This window comes from Lycorma delicatula, chromosome 3, assembly GCF_047948215.1.
Source record: "Lycorma delicatula isolate Av1 chromosome 3, ASM4794821v1, whole genome shotgun sequence".
NCBI classification, from domain to species: Eukaryota; Metazoa; Arthropoda; class Insecta; order Hemiptera; family Fulgoridae; genus Lycorma; species Lycorma delicatula.
Window position 1 is genome coordinate 212869149 of NC_134457.1, and position 27697 is coordinate 212896845.

The 27697-nt window shown below is 27.8% G+C and overlaps 1 protein-coding gene across 3 annotated transcripts in view; it reads left to right on the forward strand.

Moving 5' to 3' along the window:
• Positions 1-9488, forward strand: part of LOC142322412 (electron transfer flavoprotein beta subunit lysine methyltransferase-like) — a 110088-nt gene extending 100600 nt beyond the window's left edge. For all 3 annotated transcript variants that reach the window (XM_075361468.1, XM_075361469.1, XM_075361467.1), the window contains one exon: positions 9021-9488. In XM_075361468.1, the coding sequence (XP_075217583.1) occupies positions 9021-9364 (344 nt within the window). In that variant the 3' untranslated portion in view covers positions 9365-9488. The remainder of the gene's footprint in view (positions 1-9020) is intronic.
• The last annotated feature ends 18209 nt before the right edge of the window (positions 9489-27697 follow it).

Here is a 27697-nt window from a genome sequence, read left to right on the forward strand (position 1 = left end):
TTTACAAAATAGTTTATGTAATTGTCACTAGTCATTCACCATGTCACATTTAAATTGTCACGAACATATTTTCTTGCTTCACCTTTATAAATATGTTCTGATATTTTCAATTTTTGTTCCGTGGAAAGAACGATAAAAGTTTATGCCATTCATTTTGATAAATTTAAATATTAAAATTTATAACAACTTAGAAAGAATATTGACTGTAATAAAAATTGGTAACAAAAATAGAAAATGAAATGAACAATTTCAATGAAATCAGTTCACTGTCAAACTGCACATTATTAAACAAATGACAAAAAAACTTAATCAGTCACCTAACAAAATGAATGTCACTGAGCAGTGTTCATGTTTCAGTTGTCTATGATTACAATACAACAAACTCCAGGATTGGCCATCATAAAATAATTTAATTTCCGTTTCATTGTTTTGTGCTCAAAATAAGTTGATTTTGAAATTATACTAGAATATAGTAAGAAAAAACTCTGCTGCCATGAACAACAGTAACTGATGGCCAGTTAAATTGAGATCAGTCAAGAGGAAGACAATTGTACATTAATTAAATAAAAATTTTAAATGTTAAATTTTTAAATTTTAAATTGGACCAAATTTAATCACAGGAGTTCTTAAAACTCAAATATAAAATTTCTATTGCTTTTATGATAATCTTCACTGAGCGTTCTGATGTTCTCATTCCGATATTATTTTAGGAGTTTTTTTTTTTATATTGGCTCAATAAGTATTTAGAATGCAGTGAAAATTTATGTCTTTTTATTTAATATAATAATTTTTATCTGTTTTTGTATATTGAAATATTTCATAATGTTCAATTTATGTATAAGATCTGGTCCTCTTTTACAGTATATATTTAGAATATGAAGGATGTTAGGAGCAGTAGCAGTGTAAAAAGACACAGTAGAAAGAGTCCAATTTGCATTATAAAGAAACATTGTTTATGGTTAATTATGTGTGTCCTTTATGTGAGGTTGTTTGTTTTAGGTATGTTAGTGTGTTGCAAGCATTTATTTCAGCGTTACTAAAAAAAAAATAATAATAAAACAGTAACCAAGTTGTTTTGATTTGTAAAAGAAATTATGGAACTTCCTTTAATTTATTTTGTTACACTGTTTACTAATGAACACATCTTGCCATCTTTTGAAAGTAAACAACTAGTTGAATCTGTTTTTATTTAAAAGGCACTCCACTTTTATTGGATGTAACATAAATTATTTTGTTACTCCTCTCGTATAAAAAAAAAATTTCAGGTTCATTGAACGTAAAGAGGTGGTTATCTAGTTTACCTAAAGTGTGCTTCTTAAAAAAAAAATATCTTTTACATTTCTGTTTCTTTATATGGTTAGAGTCATTGCCATTTCAAGCAATCATCTTAAATTTTCAGATTCATTAAATTTAATTATCAGGTTAAATATTATCAGGTAGTTGGTTCACTGAACACAAACTTCACTCAAAGAATTCATTTAAAGTAACATTTATGTGAATCATCTGCATCTATACTGATTTCATTTTATTTGAAAAATGAAAAAAAATTAGTTTCATTTGTACTGGAATTTTGTGTTTCTAATTCTTGCAATTTTTTTTCTGTTGGTTTTAAATTTTTATGTTGAACGATTCTGATGTACATTAGCAGATGTTCCAATATCTAAAATACCGATTATGAACAAAATAACATGTGGTCAATCATATTTTCATCATTAATTATGACTGTTTTTATAATGATTATGGCTGGCCAGTTGGTATAATGAATGGTTAGCAAATTGAGCTTATATATCAGCTGTTCCCAGATTTGATTAATTTTATTAACCCTGACAAGGTTTAGGGGTTTTCTTCTTCTGTCATTTCATCTCTTTCATATTCTTCATTAAAATAACTGTATAGAGCTTAAGATTTTAATAAAAATGTAAAACATCAAAACAAGAAGAAAAAAAATTGTAAAATCAATTTCAATTAATTATATTTTATTTTTTATATAGCCATATTTTATGGGTGGCAATAAACATAAATTCATGAATTATGAGGAATTATTGTATCCCATTTAGAACATTATATGAGAAAGTTTTGTATAGATAACTTTTGCCATCATATAGAACAACAAAATACTGTGATACACACTGTTAATGAAATAGTCGATACAGAAATCTTATTGATCTATTTAAATCAGTCTGTGATATTAAAGGATTAGAGTTTGAAAAGGGATTATAATGGTATTAATAACTTGTAAATAATCAATTCAATCACCATTAATATGAAATGAGATAATGAACTTTATAATTCTAGCATTCATATATTTTACTTTAAATAACTTTTACAATTTTTAAAAAAGTCATTCTGGATTTATTTTTAAATATTTAATATAGATATATCAAAAAGGAGGAGAATGTATTTTATTTAAAAAAATCCTCTATTCAGTGAATTGCTTATATGAGTGTTTTTTCCATAATTTGGGTAGTATATGTCAGTGATAATATGAATTAATTGCTTTCTAATTAATTACTATTAAATAATAAAAAGTTCAAAAAAGAGAAAATTCATACTATTTTGTTTTTGTGTAATCTATGTTTAATTATAATTGTTACTGTGCTTTTTGGAAATTCATAGTACTTTTAAACCTTAAATACTGACTGATGAAATATTAAAAGTTTGGCTTTAGAACGTATTGTACTAAAACTGCTAAAAAAACACCTTTTTGTGAAATTATTTCTGATTAGGTATTAAGTACTTGAGCTATAAAGAAATTAAATTTTGCAATTATTAATTTTTTTAAATAAAAAAAGTTTATTTTTCATCATGGGGGAGATAATATTATAAATTATCAATTATATTTATAACTCAAACATCATACATCATTCATACTATAGATAATATTTGTAGATAAATATTATTATAGCTCTTATACTTGATCTGGTTGATATTACATGATGTAATTAGAGTACATGATAAGTAGGTGTATCATGATAAATTCACATGATCTGTGATTACTCTTTACAAAATAAAAATTATATGAATTTCTTTTTATAAATTATTAGTTTTTGTATCTGTGTAGACACAACACTGTGTGTGCTTGCCGCTTAGTCTAAATCAACTTTCAGTTTATTGTTTGATTTGTACTCAAAACATTTTAAATTAAATGGTCAGTAAAATGACTTAAACCATTTTTTAGCAATTTTAATGTTTACAGAAAATTTAATGAATAATATTTTTGTTTCTATAAGGTTTTATTAAAATAGATGCTATACTAAAGAAAAATAAAAATAAAGATGTTTTATAGATTAGAAACTGCATATAAAAAAAATGTAGCATAAAATTCAAGCCTTGATGAATTTTTAAAAATATAAATAAATTTCTTGATAATTAAATGAGTTTTTATCATAGTATTTTCACAATATTTGATTTTTAAAACTGTTAATTAGCAACTCAATTTTACTATCTGTCATTATTAGTCAGTTATGGTACATATTATATATATATAAATTCTATTAAATAAATCACCTAGTACAGAATATTGAGATAAGACATATCTTACCTTAATTTTTCATGAAAGTATTTTGCTCATCCTCGGTCGTGATTTAAATAATTCTGTTAATTGCATAATAAAAATTCAAAAATAAAAATACTAAAATAATGAAAATTACCTATTAATTTAAATGACTGCTGCTATCTGTTGCAGTTTTTATTACACTGTCTCCTAAATATTTATTTCTTCAGAAGATATTTAAACCACCATATAAACCTAATAACTACATAATAGAATATTTAAAAGATCAATTAATAATAATAATAATTTATTTATTTATTTGTTTGTATTTTATGTGCAATAGGACAGCTAACAGCCTTTGTATATTACACAATAGCACATAAAAAATTATATATATAATATATAAATTATATAAATTAAAAATAAAAAATTTAATGACTAATAATTATTAGTCATTGGTTCATAATCATAGTTCATATAATTATTAGTTCATAAAAATAAGAGTAATACTGGTGTTTTAATTATGTTACACAATTATATTATTATATGTCTTTGTATAAATACAAGATTACAGATAAACATGTACACATAATTAAAAATACACATAATTCAGGAAAAAATTTAAATAATATAGTTTAATAACAATAATAACATTAGTTATAAATTCAAAAATTTACATCTTATCACCTTCATCCAATTACATTTAATTAGTATTTCAGTTACTTACACAGCACTGTCAATATATATATATATATATATATATAATTTTACCTGCACATATATATATATATATATATATATATATATATATATATATATATATATGTGCAGGTAAAATAGACACAAAAGAAAATTTACATCATTGTTATACAATATCATTGATTTTAATTATAATAATATTAATTTATTTATTAATAGAAAATTGTTTTAATTTAAATAACTTAACTACGGTCAAGCAGAAGCGGGTTAGTGAAGTTCTGTAGTAATCCAGTATTATGGGTTTTTATAGATAATATCTATACTATATTGGAGTAAAACCTACTCAGTTCAAAAACAAAATTCTTCCTCGGTTGAAAAAAGTCAATTTTATCATATTTGTTAACAGCAGTTGATTCATCTCTCTGTGGGTGAGATAAGTTGTGTAGAGTATGCAAGAGGGCAAAAGTTTCGAATATTGCGTCCGGGTATACGTAACTGTATTTAGTTTTCTGTAGGATTACACCCGTATAATGCTTTATGAAAAAACAGTAAATCAAAGTATTCTCTTCGACATACAAGAGATGGTAAATTAAGTAGTAATTGAAGCTGTTGTTTGCCAAGTTGGTGAAGTTTAAATTTGTGAGTCAGCCAAGGTAGAAAGTTGTTCTGAATGGATTCAATGTTATTCGATGTATAGTCTCTTCGAAAATTCCAGGTTGAGGTGGAATATTCAAGCTGGCTTCTAACAAGTGACTTGAAGAGTAAGACACAAGTTCGAGATAATAATAATAAAATAAACAATCTGTGTTGAATTTATAAAATTAAATGCAATGATTGTGATGGTATTTATTTAGGAAAAACAAATAGATGATTTAAAACTAGATTTCTTTAACACTATAGAAATTACAAAAAAAAATAAAATTATGTTTATCTAATTTGGCAGATTATCTACTAAACAATAAAATTCTATTTGCGATAGTAACACAGATTTATAAATAATAGAAATTAATAAAGATATTAAGTAAACATCACACATCTGTGAAGTTTAGAAATATTAGAATACCAGAAATATTATAAATTAATAAAGTAAAATAAAATTAAATATATTGATACAAAAAATTTTCAATTTGAAAAACCATCAGACAGTGTTTGAGGGAGACAGTCTTATAAAAACTACAACAGACAGCAGCACTCATTTAAATTAATATGGAATTTTCATTATATTTGTATTTTTATTATGCAATAATGGAATTACTTCAATCTTGACTGAGAATGCAGGATCCAACAAAAGTACTTTCATGAAAAATTAAGGTAAGATGTCTTATCTCAATATTCTGTACTAGGTGGTTTATTTATAATAGAATTTACATATAATTTAACAGTATAGAAGAATATTATGAATCTTAAAAAGATTAATTTCAGTAAAATAAAATATATCCTTTAGAAAATTAATGTTGAAGTCTCCAACAACTAAAATTATGATAAAAAAAGATTAATTTATGTATCTGAATTATCACAGAGAAACTGAGGTAGAGTTCTGGTACAGAAACTGAAGGAGATTGATGAATACATTATATTAGAATTTATAGATCATTGATAACGAAGGCAGCTAATTAAATATCCATGCTGTTGGCCTTAGTGATTTGAAAGCTTTGAATGTATTGAATTGTTTAATGATGTGATACTAATGTATTGCCATTCCATATAACTTTATCTTGCTATCCTTATAATTCTCTTTCTTGAAAAGTAATATTACATTGTAAAGGAATATAACATTGTTGTAGGATGTGTTAATTTCATTGTCTTCAGATCAGTTTCAGATAAATAAAAGGAATCTGGGGCAACTTCCTCATTTTTTAACTGCTGAATATTAACATATGAATGTTATAATGAATAAAATTACATTTATTTATCACACAATTTAGTTATTTTATTTATGTGCAGGATGGCTGAGAAGTAGGTTAATTTGATAAATAAAAGATTAGTATTAATAGAGGCAAAGGAATGGGAGACTGATTTAAAAAGTGTGCTCATATCTCTATTGCGTGTTTTAGTATGGTCCATCCAGAGTTATGCTCTTACAAACATATTCCATAGAGTATGTGATTGATCTATCACATGAGCCTAAACTGTTGAACTCCAACCTGTTTATTCATCATTGTATATAAGTGAACCTCACTGATTCATCATTATATATAAGTGTTTATTCATAAATGACCATTATCAGTGAACTGTTTGATACCAATTGAGGTGGGAGTAAGGTGAATGATACTGTTGTTAAAATTCATTTCTGGAAGATGGTTACTTTCTTGTCATTTCTGAAGAGGCTTTTACAATCAATAATGAATGAGAATTCAGTAATTGTTCAGTGTATAAGGATTTCCTTTATTGAATGGTAAGATGCTTTTACCACAAACTGTAGCCGAGATCAATGATATTTGTCCATTGCAGTTCAAATGTAAACTGTTGTTTTTAGTGGTGGTAGTCTAAGATACCAAGAGTCTGGAAAAATTTAATCTGTTCCCCACATTTAAAAGCTCTTTAAATTGGTGTTTTAAATCAGGATTCTTTATATTACCCTTGTGTACTTTATCAAACAGTTTTAAAATATCAACTGCATTTATTTTCTGTCTAATCTATTGATTTACATTAAATCAGCTGACAGCTTTTTTTTAGATGTCATTAATTTTACAGCTACAATAAAACCATATCTTGTAATCTTCTCTTTGTAATTTGATAGGAAATTCTTTAGCTTGGCTAGGCTTTATGATAGCACCAACATAAAAGCTCCTCACACCCATCTGCTTTTAAATTTGTTGTCTTATTCCTTGTTCGTGATTAATGGTCAAAATTAAAACTTTATTCTATATTATTGTTTTGGTTTCATTGTGAGCCGTATCTTTTGTAGTATGTTACAAATTCTTCTCCATCATCTTTATTCAGCTGGAATGATTGTCAGTAGTTTTAGTCTGCAATACTGATCTTTTTTTGGAATTTGATAAATGTCTAAGATCTTCTGTTGGTTGTTTCCCTATTGTTATACACATTTTTCTTATAGTTGAAATACCCAATTTTTCATCTTGAATATTTGATTTAAATTTTTTTTTTAAATATTCCATTTCTTCCTGTTGTGAAGTAAAAACAATTGATAAGTGTTATAGGATTTTCAGTGTTGATAGCTCTTTAATTCCTCAATTAAGTTCTAAGAGTTTCTTTTTATTTAATCAGCTAACAGTTGGTCAGTAGTGGATTTAGGATATCATTCTTTTGATTCTATTTCGGTACGTGAGATTAAATTGAATTTGCCTGCTATAAAAAAAATTATAAATATTTTTTTTTTATATGGATTTTTTAATTAATAACTTGCATTTAGTTTTTTGAATTTGTGTTCTTGTTAATTTTCTTTTCTTCTAAAATTGTTTCTAGTCTTTTTTTGCAGCACTCTAGTCAATTCTAATCAATAGTTATTAGTTATTCTAATCAATAAATCTTGTTCCTTGTGGTCTTTCTTTTCTTTTTCCTGTTTAGCCTCTGGGAATTACCGTTCAGGTATTACTTTAGAGGATGAGTGAGGATGATATGTGTGAGTGTTAATCAAGTGTAGTTTTGCACAGTCTTAGTTTGATCATTCTCGAGATGTGTGGTTAATTGAAACCCAACCACCAAAGAACACCAGTTTCCACAAACTAGTATTCAAATCTGTATAAAAGTAACTGCCTTTACTAGGACTTGAACACTGGAACTCTCGACTTCCAAATCAGGTGATTTGGGAAGATGTAGTCACCACTAGACCAACCCAGTGGGTTTGATCTGGAGTTCTGTTAATTCACTATGACAATTTCAGGTAACATCAATTCTCACTATTAAGAAATCCCTTATCAATTTACAAAAAATAAGAGCTGAAGCTTGTTGTCTTGTTCTGTTGTACATGATCTAGTAAATACAATTATCATATTATTAAATTAAATATTAGGTAACGGGAATGTTAATGTAAATAATTACTGGGACGTTAGTACTGTGATAATGCCTGACTGGGTTCAAATCCCGGTCAGGCATGGTGTTTTTTCATAAGCTACAAAAATTCCATTTCAATCTCCCTTGTACAAGCTTCAAGCTTATGTGGTGATATCATCAAGCTTAAAAAAATTAGAATAATATAATGCCAATAGCATTAATATGTGGTGTCATTTACTAATTGTATTTCAGTGTTTGTATTAGTCATTTCATCATATGTATAAAATCTCCATCATTTATAAAAGTAAATTACTGTTTTGATATCTTGTAAGGACTACGTGTATGGACTTAGTTTTCACTCATGTTATTTACATTAATTTTCATTTAAATTTGGACTTTAAAATTTAAAGATCTTTGGCTTCGGTTGAATTCACCCGGCCCTTTACACTTCACATGGCTCCTTTCAGATGCACTCGGCTCCTACAGTGGTTCCATATACAGTATATAAGCAAGCTTCTCACTTTAGTCCGACATTCCTGTTCTAGTCTCAGTCTAGTCTACTACAATCTTTAAGAATTATTTCGATCATTAATACTGTAACTTATCACTACATTTATGCATACAATAACTTATATAAAGGTTCACATGTGTATGAATTTACAATTCACAATAAAAATAATTATACTCTACACTACATAAGACTTTATTTATATTTTTATTCATATCATTGATAATGATAGTTGAAGCTATCTTTTTGTGATTTTCAACATGGGATAGATTTTCTGATGTATGATTGTAATCATTCTTGCTTTGAAGTTGTACATATATTATTTTGTATTTAACTGAATCAAACATTTTTATTTTCTTGTTTCAGTTTCTTGTGTATCCATTGAAATCAACTGCAATATAAACAATGTGTTTGTTGAAATAATTAGTGATAATCTAGTCGGAAGTTCATGTGATTTATGGGATTGTTTATTAGTTGGTGACATGTTTTATGACAGTGAATTTGGATTTAAAATGTTTACGTGGTTAAAAAAACTATGTTTAAAAGATAAATTAATCCTTGTTGGGGATCCGGGAAGACATGCATTTAAAGAAACTATTATTAAAAATCATCTTCAATGTGTAGCAGAATATCCATTGTTAAAAAATACATGCTTGGAAAATACCGGATTTAACACGGCTTCAGTATGGAAGTTTGTTTGTGATAAATGATGATAGATATTTCCATTTAATTATTTGATTTATGAAAATAGCATGTTTTTATAACTTTAATATTTGTTTTGTTATTGTTTTCAACAGATATAGATTACTAGATATAAAATTTTTTCTTGTTTAAGGGTACAAATATACATCTTATTTACTGTTGCCTTTCAGTTACTATAGAATACATTACATTTTACGAGAATTCATTTTATTAGGTTCCATTTGTGTAGGCACTGTTATTGAGCTTTTTGATGAATTACTAAATTTTCTTAAGTTTAATGTTATTACTTTTATAGTAATTCATTTAAGAAAGAATTAATTGTATTTACTAAATACGGTAATTACTTTAAATTCACATTCTCTTTAATTAATTTATTTCTGTGACAACTCTTTGGTTAACATGATGGACCAATCACAAGGTTCAGGAAAAATTACTGCTTCAATAGGAACCTACTGTGTAAAGGAAACAGTATTTTCTTAATGCATATTTTATTACATTTTCAGCATTATAGTAGATTTTTTCACTTGATTGTGTTTTTTTTTTGTGGGGGGAAAAACATTTTTGTGTTTTTGTTGTCTGGAAAACAAAAATGTAAAATATAAAAAGAAAATACAAAATCTAATAAGAGAACATTAAAATTACAAAATAAAAATAAAACATTAAAAACAAAAAACAACATTAAAAATAAAAAAAAATTAGAAATTTAAAAACAAAGTTGAACTCAAACACTAAAAACAAAGACAAAATAAAAAAACTTTACCCAAAAAGTTAAATATAAAAATATACAACTACTGTACAAAAAAGAAAATGTGAAGAACACTGTTAAAAAGTATGTAAAACATTAATACATTGGAGAAATAAAAATACCCAGTCCAAAATGTCTTTATTATTACCCAGGATGTGACAAAAACTACTGGGCAATTTAAATTTACGATGCTAGGCTGCATAACATTTGCAATCCACAAGGATGTGGTGTACAGTCAAGCGATACTTGCATCATATGCATACCAGTGCATTTTCTGCAAGTAACCGGTACTTCAGTACTCATATATGTTACTTTGCTAAATTAAGTAAGTACTTAAATTAATACTAACGTGAACAATTTTTTAACCACTTTCAGAGTGCATATTCCAAGAACAATAACTAATGTTTTTTTCTTGTAGCAGGAATCACAATATGTAAGAAAGCGTTATTAATGTCACTAAGACTGATTGTAATTCCTTCCTGCAATTATTGCAGTCCATAGCCAACCCCTACATAATGCTTTCTCTTCTGATTATCTCATATAAAATAATTTTTTATTCTGATTAAATAATAGTTAATCATATAGATCAGGCCAGGAATGGGTAGATATTCTACCAGTATTTACCTAGATGGATAAAAGAGAACTGTAGTAAAACAAGAACAGCATTACAGAATGAATAATGAATTATAATATAGAAAATATATGTGATTAAGTACATATTAATTATTTAAAGTATAAAACACCTGAAATAATATTAAAGTAGATATATTGAGATAACTACCTGTTACATCACAATTTAGAAGGTATTAATGAAAATTACTCAAGTATATATTTTCGACCTTATGAAAGGAGATGCAGAAATTTCCTTTTTTTAAAAAAAAAATTATATTTTTTAACAATTCATTGTCAAAGTAATCTTGTTTCCGTAAAATAATTTTTTTAAATTTTATTTTAGATAAATTGGTGAGAAGATCTTTTAAATAGTGCAGTAATCTATTAAAAAGATTGGTGGAAGCATAATAAGGCTCTTCTCATAAACTGAGTTATTGTATTATGCTACCTGAAAACAATTCTGTTGTATAGTTTTATAGAAATGGGTATTGTTATTGTTTTTTTTTTTAAGAATAAGTGACTATTCATTTTTGGTAAAGATTATATATTCATAAACATAAACACATGGATAAATTAACTTTTTTAATTTTCTTTACGATTCTTATTTATGGGTGCAATATGATGATCTGATGGCCGAATTTTGTGTCTTGAAAACTCATTCTGAATTTTTATATTCTTGTTACCATTAATGGGAATTGTATCCATCTAATTATCAATATTTTGTTTACCTCAGAGCACAATGCAACAGTTTTATCTATATTTAAAGTTAAAAAATTTCAGTCCATCCAGTGAGTAATTTTTTGAACTCCTAACATAGAAATTTCAAGTCGTTCTAAATAATTAAATTTAGATGTAATAATAGTTATAAGTTTTTTAAAGATTTAAGTACAATTATGTCATCTTCAAAGAAGGTAACAATAAATAATTCAAGGTTTTGAGGTAGACCATTAATAAACAATAAGAAAAGTAAGGGATTTATATATATATATATATATATATATATATAAAATTCATTTTCTTGGTAATCATCAACTTGGGTAAACTACAAATAAAATACACAAGTTTACATCATACATTATCTAAACTCACATAATAAACACCTACTACCTGGGAGTTTAGAAATATTAAACAACTACAACAAATATCTGAGGCTAACTGAGCATCTATACATCCATTATTATTTTTTTATCCATTAATGACACAGTCCCTATGTATAAAATGCCCAATAATTTTTTCCAATCAAATCCTCAGCGTTTGATTGGAAAGATCAAGATCCGATTGTGGTAAAATCTTGCTGAAACCAATGCCCCAAATGCAAAATTAATAAACGAAAAGGAGATATCGTTAGTCATATTAATATGTAAAAATATTAAATGTGTTAAGCAATAGTAAAACAAATATATATGAAAATAATTATTTACGCTATTAAATCAAGACACTGTTTGTTAGCCAGAGTAAATTAGAATTATGTACTAAGCCAATATGAATAAATTTTTCACTGTTTAAAAGGTTACTTCCCCAGAAACACTGGCTTTTCTTTTTTCTGTTTAGCCTTCGGAATTACTATTCAGGTATTACTTCAGAGGATGAGTGAGGATGATATGTATGAGTGTAAGTGAGTGTTGTCTTGTACAGTCTCAGTTCCTGAGATGTGTGGTTAATTGAAACCCAACCACCAATGAAGACCGGTATCCGTGATCTAGTATTCAAATCCGTATAAAAGTAATTGCCTTTACTAGGACTTGAACACTGGAACTCTCAACTTCCAAATCAGCTAATTTGGGAAGACACGTTCACCACTAGACCTACTCGTTGGGTTAAAAGCCAGTAACACTGGCTGTATAGGAATTGTCACTTAACCTATTCACTCCTAATCTCATCCCTCTTTATATGAAAAGGGGATAACAATATTATTAATATTAAATAACATGTAAAAGTTTTATTGTGAAAACCTGGCCTGAGTTTTGACAATTTTCATCTATCATCCACTGTGGAATCTGATTGTATGGTTCAGGGGTGGATCATGACCAGATTTGAATGAGGGTTTAAACTCCTAAACACCTGAAACTCCTAGAATAAACATAGGGAAAATTTAAATATTGCAATAATGGTACCATTTATTTTTCAAAGCTGTTCTATATTCAGGGACAAGTAAAAACTAAATGATGCAGAAGGCAATCAGCCTCATTTGCCCCATCACATCATATAACTTTCTTAACTCCATTTAAATTAACAAAAAGTTGAAAGTTGAAATTAGAATATTCAACAGTTCTTTTCCTCAAATATGCTCCTTACCTTATGAATAAATAAGAAACTTAAAAATATAAATGAGGTTCTAGTCTTAATTGCTCCCAAGAACCTAAACATAATTTTAAAAAATACTGCGGTATTCAGTTTGCTATTATTAAAAACATTTTCCACTTCCAGTGGTAAATAAAAATATAGAATGTACAAGAATCTAAGAATTTGTACATGCCTGCATCCCCAGGCATACTGATCCTGGCTTCACTTAAATTTTAACAAAATATGAAATATTCCCTTATTCAAATTGCTTTTTTTTCACAATGCTTTTCTGTTTGTTTTTTTTCAAATGTGTTGTGTTTTCATTTTCAAGTAAAACATTTTAGTATTAAAAGTCTTGAAAATACTTCAGTCCTCAAATCCTCTAGCTCCTAGCCCTTTTAATTAAAAAAATTAAAAATATTATCTTACTCAAAATCTTTATTTTTCAAAATGTGGTCTATTTTAAAAACAAATAAAATTTAATCTCAATGGTGGTTTAGAGGAACTTAGCAGGGCCTCCAGTATCCTTTAATTAAACAAAATAAAGGATAATTTTTTTATTTAATGAAGGTTATTAAAAGTTTTTGCATAAAACGATTATAAAGATACTTTACAAAAATAATTTTCATAATATTAATTTATAAATTCAGCCTAATGCGTAATGTTACCCCATATGTTTAATGTAATTTATAAATTGATGAGCTGATCATCTCTGTGAAGGACAAGTACCGTCTAGTACACTAACATAATTATGTTAATATATTAGTTTCAGCAGATGATTTGAACATTTTGGCTGAAAGTAAATATGATTTACGGTTTAGGTTTTTTAACTTTTATTAAATTGCTTGGAAGTTTAAATTATTATTAATAAAAAAAAGGTGATGCTTTTAAGAAAAGTTTAAAAAACCCTGTAAGTTCAAAAAGTTGTTATAAGTATTATAGTTCTTGATGAAGTGAATTCTTTTAAGTATATGAGTCTTTCATACAACATGAATAAGACATTCTTGTGAAGATTATAATAGTTGTGGAACTATCAGAAGAAATTAAGCAATAATGTGTGGTTAGATAGCCAACTAAAATTAAGCGAGACAAAAGTTGCATTAATGCTTTTATATGGTTATAAGTCTTGGACTTTAGGAGATAAAGATTTGAGCTAATTAAAAGTGTTGGAGATGCTTTTTTATGTGGCATGCAGGATGCTATTTGATTGGTTACAGTTAGGAATGAATACATTAGTAGATTCAAGAATTTTCTTTATCCATGATATAATTATTGAAATTGAGGATAACAAATAGAAGAAATGATGAGGATGCCTGATGAAGGAATCCTCAAGTAGACAGTGGAGAAAGTGAATGTTCAAAGAAGTGAACTTAATCCACAAAATAAATAATGATGACAGGACATAATTACACGCCACTTAATTTCTGAATGATTTTTTTCATTTACTTTTATATAACAAGTCATTCTCTTATCAGTTTCTTCATTTCCATGTAATTTTTCTGCTTGTTTTTAAATCTTTTTCTTCCTGTCTCAGTGTTTGTCTCCATTAGGGGGTTTGGTTCAAATTTTCAAACAGGATTCAGATTTGATTCTTACTTTCTCTACTTGGCACAGCATGTCTTAATTTAATGTTCTGCTCTATTGAAGTCTTTTTGTTGGTAAATTTGTTTCTTATTCATACACTTTATTCATTAATTTTTTACACTAGTCATTTATTCTACTTTGAAAATAAATATAATAAAGAAATAATATAGCATTTTATTGTGTTTTTTTTTCAGTTTTTATTTCTGTTAAATAATTTTATCCTTCAACTTGTTTACGAGGTTTGAGTTTTGTGTACATCACATGCATATAAATAGTGTAATAATAGGAATGCAGTTTTATTATGTGATTTTCTGTTATTATTATTATTTTAATTAATTCTGCTGGTAAAGAATATTTACATAAAAAAAATCTTTTTTTATAGCTGATATATTGTACATTTTTATACTCAGTTGGTATATTCTATGAAATATTTAAGTAAATATTTTTTATTGAAGATTTAATTATTATAAATTATTTTCATTTCTTATTCATTTTTAAAATTACAATGTTTTTATATATTTTTTAAAATTCAAATTACAGTTTTGTTTAAGATTGGTTTAACCCCTGAATCTCTTACATTAAGTAGCTGACATTTTGCTAATTTACTTAAAAAATATGCAAGAATAACTTTTTTGAAGGATAGTATTTTTGTTATAAATTCCTTGTGATGTATGGTTTCAAAGATGACTTATTTGAAAAATAAAAAAAATCTTTTTTTCTATTCTACTCATGAACAATATTAAAAAAAGATAAAATTTAATTTAGATAGAATTTAAAACAATGAGTATTATATCAATTTTTAGTTTGCTTTAATAAGGTACATAACTGTAAATGCAGGGTTTATTTTTCATTGTATGCAACTTATCTATTATTCTTCATGTAGTGTAGAACAGACAGCTGAAATATTTGATGATATTTTTATTGGCTATTATAAATAATTTTTCTTTATTCTTAGTTGTTTCAATTCATTTAGAAAATTGTGTTGTTATTATAAAGGTATATATTTAAATGCCACTGATTTTTAATTTAGATTGATTTCCGGATTTAACAATAGATCAATTCTTGATGTACTAACTGTAACTGATGATTAAATTAAATTATTATATAAGTGGGGACAAATTTGTATAAATTAAATTAAATTAATAATATATAATAAGTGATTATTTTGTGATCCAACCCATCATTCACATATTAGCTTGATTCATAGGCAGAATCATCAGACAATACTTAGCCCTTGAAAACAGCTTGATACATAAAGGTATAAAACAGTTTATCAACAAAGTTAAGGATGTACACATCTTAAACAACTTTACAGTTGTAATCTTTGATATGACCGATTACAGTAATGTAATCCCCTTAAATAATAGTACCAGATACCATCAGCATATTAGCTACATGTATCATTAAAATAAAACTAACTACCATTAGAACAAATAATTGAAATCATAGTATTTTGTAAACCACAACAGGACAAAATTACTTAAACAATAAAAATTACAATATAACAATATACAATAAATACTACATTTGATAATGTCTACCTATATGATTCTAGTTATTTCTAGTTGTCTGATTGAAATGTCTCTGTTATCTTACTGAAAAAGTTTCACATTACACCATTAGTTATTTATGCTACATTTATTACGCTTACATTATGTTTATTAATTATGCTACTAGTATCAGTATTTTGATGACATCATACTTCTATACAAAGAAACAAACATAAGACAATGTTACATATTCTTACATTTATCAATAAATTATACTCCAATCTAAATTACATTGCAGAATGTGAACAAAGAAACAGTCAAATTTTTTAACCTTAATATATCCAAAATTGACAAAAAACATGTCATTAAAATTTATAGAAAAACCACTACAACTGATATGCTAATTAAAAAATACAGTGACCATAAAGTTTTCCCATGATTAAAAATTGTATTACAGAAAACTACTACAGTTACAGCTATGTGGTTTGGGGCAAAATAAAAAATTATCAAGTTTTTTTTTACAATGTCAATAAACTTCAACATGTGCACCTTCTGGTAACGGAGTTAGATCTATCTAATGTGCCATGAAATGATTCATTCAGAAAATCTTGAACTAGTAATTCCCAACATGATGGTGCACTACCCTGCTGGAAAACCACATTAGGTTGCAAGTCATTTAGTTGAGGTATAGCAAAGTGTTGCAGCATATCCAGGTAAATGTTAGCTGTTATGGATTGCTCAATCAAAAAGAAGGGACCTATGATTCTGTTGATATCATACCACATTACACATTCACATTAGGGGAATCTAATTTTTTCCTGGTAAAGTATGGATTTTCTGACCATGTGATAATGTAAGACCATATTCTCACATTATGCCTGTTTACTTTCCCTGAGGTGTGGAAAGTGGTCTTTTCTGAAAAATACACATGCTGCAGGTACTCATTGCTGTTATCAATCCATTGTAAAATCTTGGTCGCAAAGGCAGCACGATGAGGGCCATCATCGGGCTGTAGATGTTTCAATATCTGAACTTATATGCATGTAACCTTAGTTTCTTGTGTAAAATTTTGTGCACTGTTGACTGAGAAATCTAGTTCATGAGATGCATGACGGTTAGATTTGGAAGGGCTATGTAGAAATGCTTGCTACATAATCTCAATCTTCTCTTCACTAATGTATGGCTGTCCTGTTTGCAGAAGGTCGACTACACTTCCACTCTCCTTAAACTTTGCATACCACGCGACGATACTGTTACTATCAGGTGCTGGTCGTCTGTGTTCCCTTCTAAAATTTTGCTGCACAGTAATCGGTGATTCCAACTCGTGATACCACAACACATTGCGCTTTCTCCTGGATTGACATCATTTTATAAAAAATTGATCACAGTGCCTTTTACTGTCTACCTGCAACAAACCAATATAAAAAAAACTTGATAATCATTCTTTTGCAAACTGCACAGCTGTAACTGTAGTAGTTTTCTTGTAATAAATTTTTATAATTATGGAAAGACTTTATGTACACTGTACATTTAACTCATTGCCTAATACATATGGCTTTGTCAATTGAAAACTACTACAGAAAAAAATCAGAAACACATAACAAATGAAAATACGTGATACTAACTTACCTTAACCAACAATCATACATACAAAATTACTGACATTTTTAGGAAAAAATTATTTCATATTTTTCAAAACAATAAACAAAATAATATAGAATGCTGACTAACACAGCAACTAAGAAATGTACAAATTAAGCAGCAGTTTAGCAATAAATATATTGAACCCAATGAGTGCACATTAACTCATAGATAAAAACACAACACTACACACAACAGCAGAATAAAATTTACAAAACACCTTTTGGAAACTTGATGTATATACAAAGACATGAACCACATGTACATTTTGCACATAAAAGAACAAACATGAGAATGTTACACATAGTGCATAAAAAGTAAAATCATTACAGACTTGTACAGTCTAAAATTTACAAACCAAAATAATTTGAGAAAAATATTAAATGCATTAAAATAATGTAGGTAGAATATGTTAATAATCTACTTAAAGGGTTTCTTAATTCCTTTAAGATAGATGTAATTAACAGTAGCTCTTCCAGTAACTCCATTGAAGAGGTGCTACTGATTAACTCTGAAACATTCTATGGAAGAAAAAGTTCCAGTACTTTGAAAGTGAATTATTAATTGAGATTTCATAATTTTATCTCAAAAAGTTTGGTACATATAACATAAAATAAACTTCACAGCTGAATAAGAACATTATAAAACAAATTTTCTTGATCTTACCAGCAGAGTTAGGAAAGAAGTTAGAAAAACCCTTTGTTACGTTCCACTTTTGCCATCAGGTGCTGCTACCTAGCGAGGGCTAGAGCTCTCCGGCAAGATATGGTCGTACGATGTCCTACATCATAATACCGCAAGGAGTGGTCAGTATGATGTACGACCTGTATTCATTCGGCGCCAGAATCTGACCCAGAGTGGTCAAGTTGTACTTTCAGTCTGGATGGACACGCATACTAATGTTCAGATGATTGCTTATTTTCTTTGTATACTTATATTTTATTAAGTTCAATTATATGTGTTACATTATATGTTAGAAGTTCAATTACATGTTATCTAAACGTCAAAATGACAAGAAATTAAATACCAATTCAATAAGCAACAAGGTGTTATTTCAATTCATCACCTATGCATCTACAGTTCATACTTGCTCTAAAACCTACCACAAAGGTTTTATGGTCCTCCACATCGCAAAGGATCTAACGTACTTTTTATGATTCTCCGGGCCGGATAGTTAAGTTGCCAGATCTACCACCCTTTAAGTAGATTATTGAGTAATATATTCTAAATTATTTTAATTCATTTAATATTTTTCTCAAAATTTGTGTGTGTGTGTGTGTATATATATATATACACACATACACACACTTTATATATATATATACACATACACACACACTTATATATATATATATATATATATATATGTGTGTATGTGTGTGTGCCCGTGCATGTGTGTGTGATTTATTAGTCTCATATTATCTTCTTTAACATGATTATATATGTGATTTGATAAGTTCCAAATGGTAATAAATGGAGATATAGCAACTCCAGTTCTAAAAATTTGCTTTTTATGAATGTTGCTACTTTTTAATTGTATCTACTAATTGATTAGAGAATGATCATAGTTTGTAAATTTTGGATTGTATAAGTCTGTAATGATTTTAGTTTTTATATACTCTGTAACATTTTCATGTTTGCTCTTTTATGTGTAAAATGTTCATGTAGTTCATGTCTTTATATGTACATCCTGTTTCCGTAAGGTGTTTTGCATATTTTATTCTACTGCTGTTATGCAAAATGCTATCAGTAAAATATATAAAAGTTGGTAGTTACAGATACACTTAATCACATTTCAAACAATCTGACCTCAAATAATCTAAGTTTTTAAAATTACAATTAATAAACTAATCTATTTTCCCATATCAAGTGATAATCGTGTAAAAGAAGTCAATACTATATGATTTCTGCTGCACACAAATGATTATATATATAACAACTTACTCACTGACTTTCTTCTCCATTAAATACTGTAAAAATATGGACATAAAAAATGATAATCAAAACAAAAAATAAATCATGTTAACAAGTATTTTGGAAAAATGCAGTTCATAAATAAAAAAAAGACATTAATTATCTGTAGCTTTCAATGTAAGAGACAAAAAAAAATTATTAAAACTGTAGATATTCACCAGATAAATACAATGCTCCAGGAAAATATTTAATTGCTTTAATTTGACATAGTTCTACATTATGAAATAGAACATACTTCAAACTTACACAATGAACTCTTACAGTTTATACTTTATATAATATATATATATATATGTGTATTATATGCACTCTATAGTATCATAGAAAGAATTGCAATTCATTAATGTTAATGTAATGTCATAAATTCAATTCTTCTACAAATACAATAAAAGGAATACATTCTGACAATTGACTGTTATGAAATAATACAATTATATAAAATTAATACATTATTAATGAATAGGCATGGTTAAATCTAAGATTGTATTCCCATCCTAATCTTGTATCTTTCTACCCTGAAAAACTGTCTGTATAACTTCAATTGGAACCATAGTGCCAATGCTGATGTTTACAACTTTGATATCTTTATTCAGATTGTTAGATTTTAAGTGTTCTTTTATAGAAAAAATTCAATTTTTTTATTGTATTTATATACAGCATACATACAGAAATTGCATGTGGCTGAAAAATTCTTTATGATTTGATTTTTTGATCTCGGTCTGAATGTAAATCAGAGTACTGAAAAAAAAAAACTTTACTTTAAACAAGCAAATGAAATCAATATTTCATTATTTTCTTAACTGTTCTTCACTGTATTCTATTCGGTTCTTTTTAGATAAATCAAATGAGGGTTACAAATTGTTGAAAGGAAGTTGTAACATAGAAGGATTACATACGCTTGTTCATATAAAATGTGTTATTTGAAATAATGTCATTGAAAACATTTTAATGCTGATATCATTTGTAATAATTTTGTACAATTTACTTCAAAGAATGTAATGAATGAATTTACATTTTCCTCTTATTTCTCAGCTATTTGCTCACTATTTTTGCAAAAACATTGATTATGATTTTTTTAAGGCATGATAATGTCTGGTCCCACAAGAGTCAAATTCATACAATTTATGTGTACTACATGCTCTTGGGGGACTGATATGACTTCTTTTCTTTAAGGACTGATTATCATAAATATTATTGATTTTATAGTGGCTTGTTACCATTGCAACTGAAAAATTAGGTAACAGTGACAAAAATTGTCACAACAAATTATAAATGATAAGTTGTGCTTATTTAATAAAGATAAAATTATAAAGGACTTTAACAATAAAAATGAAATTGATGAGCAACAATAATATAAATTTAGAAAACCTTTTTTAGATCAAGAAGTTTATTTATGAAATGATTCTCAAAGAAAGTAAGATAATAATTTTTGCCACATGTAATTCTTTATACAGCTCATTTTGAAAGTTCAATAATCTTGTATCCAATAACTTACAAATAACAGTCTTGGTTACCAGCTGACTGTTATTGATGAGTGATTTGTTCATAACTTATTCATAAAAATCTTCTTTCTTTTTTATTTTTCTGTTTAGCCTCCAGAACAACTGTTACTTCAGAGGATGAGCGAGAATGATATGTATGAATGAGTGTAAATGAAGTGTATTCTTGTACAGTCTCAGATCAACCATTCCTGAGATAAGTGGTTAATTGAAACCCAACCACCAAAGAACACCGGTATCGACCAACTAGTATTTAAATTTTTTAGGATTTGAACCTTATAACTCTCGACTTTGAAATCAACTGATTTGCGATGACGAGTTCACCACTAGACCAACCCGGCGGGTTATTCATAAAAATCTAATATGCATATTTATAACTTAAGTAAAAGAAATGTTCTATAGCCACTCTTCTAAACTTTCTTTGTTTTATTCGATTTATCGTGCACAATCTTTTTCAGAATGAAATTCTCCACAAGTTTTGTTTAAAGGTTTTACATGTTTATTACCTATTTAACAAAGTTATTGTACGTCAAACATAAAAACGGGGTTTTTACCCTCATTTATTTTCACCCTAGATTTCTTAAAAACTATTGCAGATAGTTTTGGAAGCTTTTTTATTTGATTTTTAAGTTAAAAAACCATACAAATCTGTAATTCTGCCCCTTAATTAACGTCCTAAAAATTTCAGTACGACTTCTTTCACCAGGCTTACTGAAACTCGAGTGAAATTTTTCATTAGCCGTTACTCACAAACGAAGCATTTTAGGACATATGTTTGTATGAACTTTTTTCATTAATTTCACGAGCAGAATAGGTTATGAAAATCTCGGGAGAACTTTGATATATACTCTTTTTTTCTGTTTAATCTCCGTCAGGTATTATTTCAGAGAATGATATGTTTGAGTGTAAATGAAGTGAGTGTAATGAAGTGTAGTCTCATACAGTCTCGGGTCGACGATTTCTGAGATGTGTGGGTAATTGAAACCCAACCACCAAAGAACACCGGTATTTACGATTTAATATTCAAATCCGTATAAAAGTAACTGCCTTTACTACGATTTGAACGTTGGAACTCGCGACTACGAAAACAGCTGATTTGCGAAGACGCATTCACCACTACCAAACCTATTTGTGTAATCTCAATTTCAAAAAAAATAAAAATAACAAAAATAGATGTATTTAAAGTTGTATTACTTTTTAAGTTAATTTTTTCAAAATATATAAATTTTATAAACCATAGCGATTCTACTATAATAATAAATCCAAATAAATATCTTAGATAGACAAAGTGGCTATAGTTTAAAACGTGAAAACCTCCGTCTAGAATATATTGTTATGACCAACCGTTCTTTTTCTATTAGAGCTAAAGAACATATTAATAGTATAAAGAATGGCTATTTAGATAAATCCAGTTATGCTTAAAACATTTTACAAAATAAACATAATCACAACCCTGATAAATTTATTTAAATATTAGATTTATTCCAACAATTTTTTATAAAACCAGCATTCTCGTAAAATTTTATATATATTTTTTTATAACAATAAGTAAATAAATAAAGGAATATATCAAATTTGAAGATGATTATCTATTAAAATTAATAATTATCAAGTTACCTAAATTGATTATCTTATTTCAGCAATGTCCACCGGTTTATACAGTATTAATATATTATAAATATTTATTTACGTTTTCAATTTTAATGTTTTAAATTACAATAAAATCTCAAGTGTGAGTTTTGGCAAATGACCCAGTGCGTGAGAGATATAATAAAAATTGTTGGTAAGGTTTTTATATAACAAATTATTTAACCTAACTTGCTACTCCATAAATAAATGTTTTTTCTGATCAGATTTGAAAAAATAGTAGATGTATTTTGTATTAAGATTTGTATCTAACATGTTACACAACTTTCCTCACTAATTTGGATGCTGATCTCAAATATGCTATTGAAATTTTGTTACTATGTAAAGGTGTTACATAAATCATAAATTTGTAATTTGTTTTTACAATAAATTCATTTTGATCAACTATTTGTTACAATTCAGAATAGTTTCTGTATCTTTACTTTTAAACAGAATGCATACATGCTTAATAAAGAAATTATGTATACATTGTATCATGAGAAGTAGACATGTATGATATACAAACATCTGTTGTTGCCTACTACAGAACTTAAAATGTTATTCAGTCTAGCTTCAATTGTCTGTACTGTGTGTTGTGTTCACACAATTATTAATGTTTTGCTATATTTTCATAAATTCTTTATAATAGTGAAGAGCCTCCTCTATGAATCATGAGACCTTGCCGTTGGTGAGGGGGCTTGAGTGCTCAGGGATACAGAGTAGCTGGACCGAAGGTGCAACCATATCGGAGAGGTATCTGTTGAGAGCCAGACTAAGGAATGATTCCTGAAAGAGGGCAGCAGCTCTTTCAGTAGTTGTTAGGGGCGTGAGTCAGGACGACTTAAACGGCCGTATCAACATCACTCAGTCCTCTGAGTACTGCGCAGCTGAAAGCAATGGAAAACTACAGCTGCTTTTTTTCCAAGAAAATGTGGCTCTCTGCATTTTCACATAGCAATAATGGAGGCGCCTTCCTTGGTAAAATATTCCGGAGGTAAAATAGTCCCCCGTTCGGATCTCTGGGTGGGGACTACTAAGGAAGGGGTCACCAGAAAATTAAAAAATAACATTCTACGAGTCGGAGCGTGGAATGTTAGAAGCTTAAGAAAGGTTGGTAGGCTAGAAAATTTAAACAAATTGTTGGGGATGTAGGATGTAGAGGGTATACTGAAATGAATCGACTAGCACTAGATAGGGAATCTTGGAGAGCTGCATCAAACCAGTCAAATGACTGAAGACAAAAAAAAAAATATATAATAACTACTCTCTTCTCACTGTCTTTCCCCCCTCTCTCACTCACTCTCTCTCTCTCTCTATCACTGTGTGTGTGCGCGTGTGTGCGTGCGTGTGTGTGTCATGGGTGATAGGTGATAAGTTATGTTCATGTATGAACATTAACAACCAGAAAATTTTCAATTGGTTTTTTGGGTTCCTTAGGTGTCAAAACGTCAAGATCCGGTGATAATTGCATATGCCCAAATTGGATGACTTACAATACTTTCCCTTCTAGAGCTACAGCACTATTTAGATGGGAAAGTAAGAGGCAACAGATTCTACAAATATAACAATCGAGTAAATTATAAAAAAAAAAAAATTATAACAAATGAAATAAATAAAATACAAATAACGGTGAAAAAAGTGATAAAAAGCTACATAAAATGGTTTTAAAGGGAGGGTGCTTAACGGAGCAAATATCACTTATTCATAATCCATAGTGATTATTCCCTAAAAAAATAAATGAAATGTGTCAAGCATCATTTTTATAAGCATGATATTTATATTATTTGAATTAAGGGGAAGAAATGTTAACAGATGTACAAATAAATATTAAAACAGAGTTGTCACTATTGATGATTACTCTTATGACATCTGTTGGTAAATATTAACGCTTATTAATTTCTGGGTTTGCTGCTTTAACAATTCACGTAAACTAAATGACTCTACTATACGGTTATCCTGCAATTATAATTAACTGCTCTTATAATCAAATATCTTTCTCTTTGTCGTGTATTTACTGAACCTTATATTGTAATGCACTGCAATAAGATTACATATGACAACTACATTTAGGATTCTTTTATAATTAATAGAGATGTTTAATACGTGTATTTTTTTACACAAATTCCAAATTTTCAGTGCTAAAATATTACATGGAAGTGATGTTAATTTAGATATAAAATCCAAACTTCCAAGAAAAATTAATTCTATTTGTTACAAATGAATAAGCATCTGCACATGTGTAATGAGATGAATTAAGGATGGTTAAAAATTGTTACCTTCCGGATGGAAATACAGAACTAATATTCCCAGAACTTTCAGTTTACAAATCTGTTATTCAACCTAATAGTCTTAAACTTTTAACCTAAAAGTTTCTTACAGTTAAGTTATAAAGATTCCTGGATTAACATTAAAAATCACTATTGATACAAAACATTGAAAGTTTGTTAAACTACTTCATACAACCCCAGTGTGCACATACTTTTAAGAGATAAATGCAATTAGAACAAACATCAAATTTATTTTGTGACGCTAAAGGGGTTCCTAACACTTTCAAAAGAGCCAAGACCAAAAACACCGCTAGCAAAAATACAACAAATAAAGGAGCTGACAAAAGCTCTGTAAATATCTTTTGCAAGAATGTCTTCATTTTACTTAGAAAATTAATTTTAACATTTATTCTTTCAAAATTCAACTTTTATACAGTTGAGTAAAATTATAAAAATCATGTAGCGATCTGTTATTAAAGATTATGAAATGATTTCTTTTTAGATCAGTCAGATAAATACTTTTAAAGTAATAGAAAGGCAACCTTTCACCATCCTGAAACATTCATGACAAGGTAGTTCTAAGAACATATGTCATTAAATACGTCGCAATACGTGAATAAAAATTATTAAAAATGTAATTATGCAATATTTTTTTAATATAAATTGAACTCCTGTAACTTTTTTCTTTTCCTATAAGAGAAGATATTCGTTCTCTCTCTCTCTCTCTCTATCATAAGAATAGAGTATTATATGACAATCAGCTCCATGAATCTGGTTGACAGTGCTGATTGAGTAGGCAGGGTGAGGATGACAATTACTATACACTACACTACATCTACTAAACTAGTTAAAAGTATCTGTTACAGACTAGCTCACAGTACTGTAAAATACAAATCTACAGTAACTACTATGTTTTCACAAATGCACTACTACTCGTTAAAGGTTATTATTCTCAATGACATCGTGCATACTATTTATTATTCATTGCCCAAATTCATCGAGCTCTATGTTGCGCAATACGTTGAATGGAAATTTACTATAACGTTCAAAAAAAAAAATTTTTTAGGTATTAAATACCAAAAGGATAAATATACAATTCTGATTTCTATTTTCAGCTCAAACTTTGAAATATCTATTGGTTGTTACGACTGGCTACATATATGACTGACTGATGGTAAGTATAAATTGTTTGTTTACATTAAAGGAATTTACTAACGCCATCTATAATTTCATTAAATCATACCTTAGAATATTTTTTTATAAATAGAAAGAAAGTCTATCTATTTTATTGTGCGTACAGTAAAGAAGGTACGTAAAACTACATTTCTTATAGTAACATTTAGTATTATAATTTTAAGATGTTCTGCCCTCAGATAGGTTGCTAACACAAATGCATTTTCTGCTCCATATACTTGATTTTCTGTTATTTCTCAACACTGTCTGTCATATCATTTACAAATTTTATCTTAGCTGTATTCTTTTCTATTAGTTGTACTGCAAGGATTAAATGTTTAATCCTTGCAGACTAATATCTATTAATCCTTACAACTAATTCTATGTAAGTACTCCTTTTAGGACATGATTTAATCAGTTACTTCTTCAATTTGGAAATATCAGGATTCTCAATGAATTTTAAGATTATTTTTCCCTGACCAATTTAGCAAAAATTTCCTAACTCTTATAATGTTATGCTACTCCCATTTACTTTGCAAAATATCCAACTCAAACCTTTTTTTATTTATTAATTCATTTTTAAAGTTTATTTTTTAATGATGTTTTTACAATAAACATTTAAAATTAGGCTATTTTCTGTGATAAATTGTTTCAGTAAATTACATTGCAAAGCACAAAAAAAATCCAATAACATTTATAAGTTTCTTGCATAAAAAAATCACGGTATATAAAAGTAACAAAGAGAAGAAATAAAAACTTACTAAAATAATTTTTAAAAATAATTGACTTGCACCTAAAATTGTTTAAAAATTTTTCATAAAAACTAGCCTATATTAATTTGCGAAGTATATAAAAAAAAACTGTGATAACTTGGTTTGCAAAAAATGCTAAGAAAACAGAAAATAATGCAAAGAAGAAAACTAGAACAGAACACCTTATTTTGTACAGAAAACAAATGATATTAACATTTACTTGAAAAATATTTTGTCATTATTATTCTAGCGTATTTGCAGAATGCCATGATTTAATGACATAACAGCATTTAGTAGCTCCAAGCTGGAATTTTGACGCTATAAAACTGTCACATAACATGCGTTTAAAAGTTGCAGCAATATCTTCATGTTAACTTAAGGATAACTTATTTTGTACAACATTGAGAATCCGCATAATAACCACCTTATAAACATCATCTTTATAACAAACAGAAGTAATCATGTTGTCATTTTGTGTAAATGAAGCTGAGGATTCAATTATATCATTTGCTACTGAAATGCTATTACTCCGCCCAAAGAACACACAGATGTAACACAACCACCATTTTCACAACTGTTGATCAAAGTTTTATTCTGTTGAGTTGAAGTACCACAAGGCGATAAAAACATTTTCAGTGAAGGGTAGAGAATTCCTTGTCTTAATTATTTCATTACGTTGCTTTCCTTTACTATAA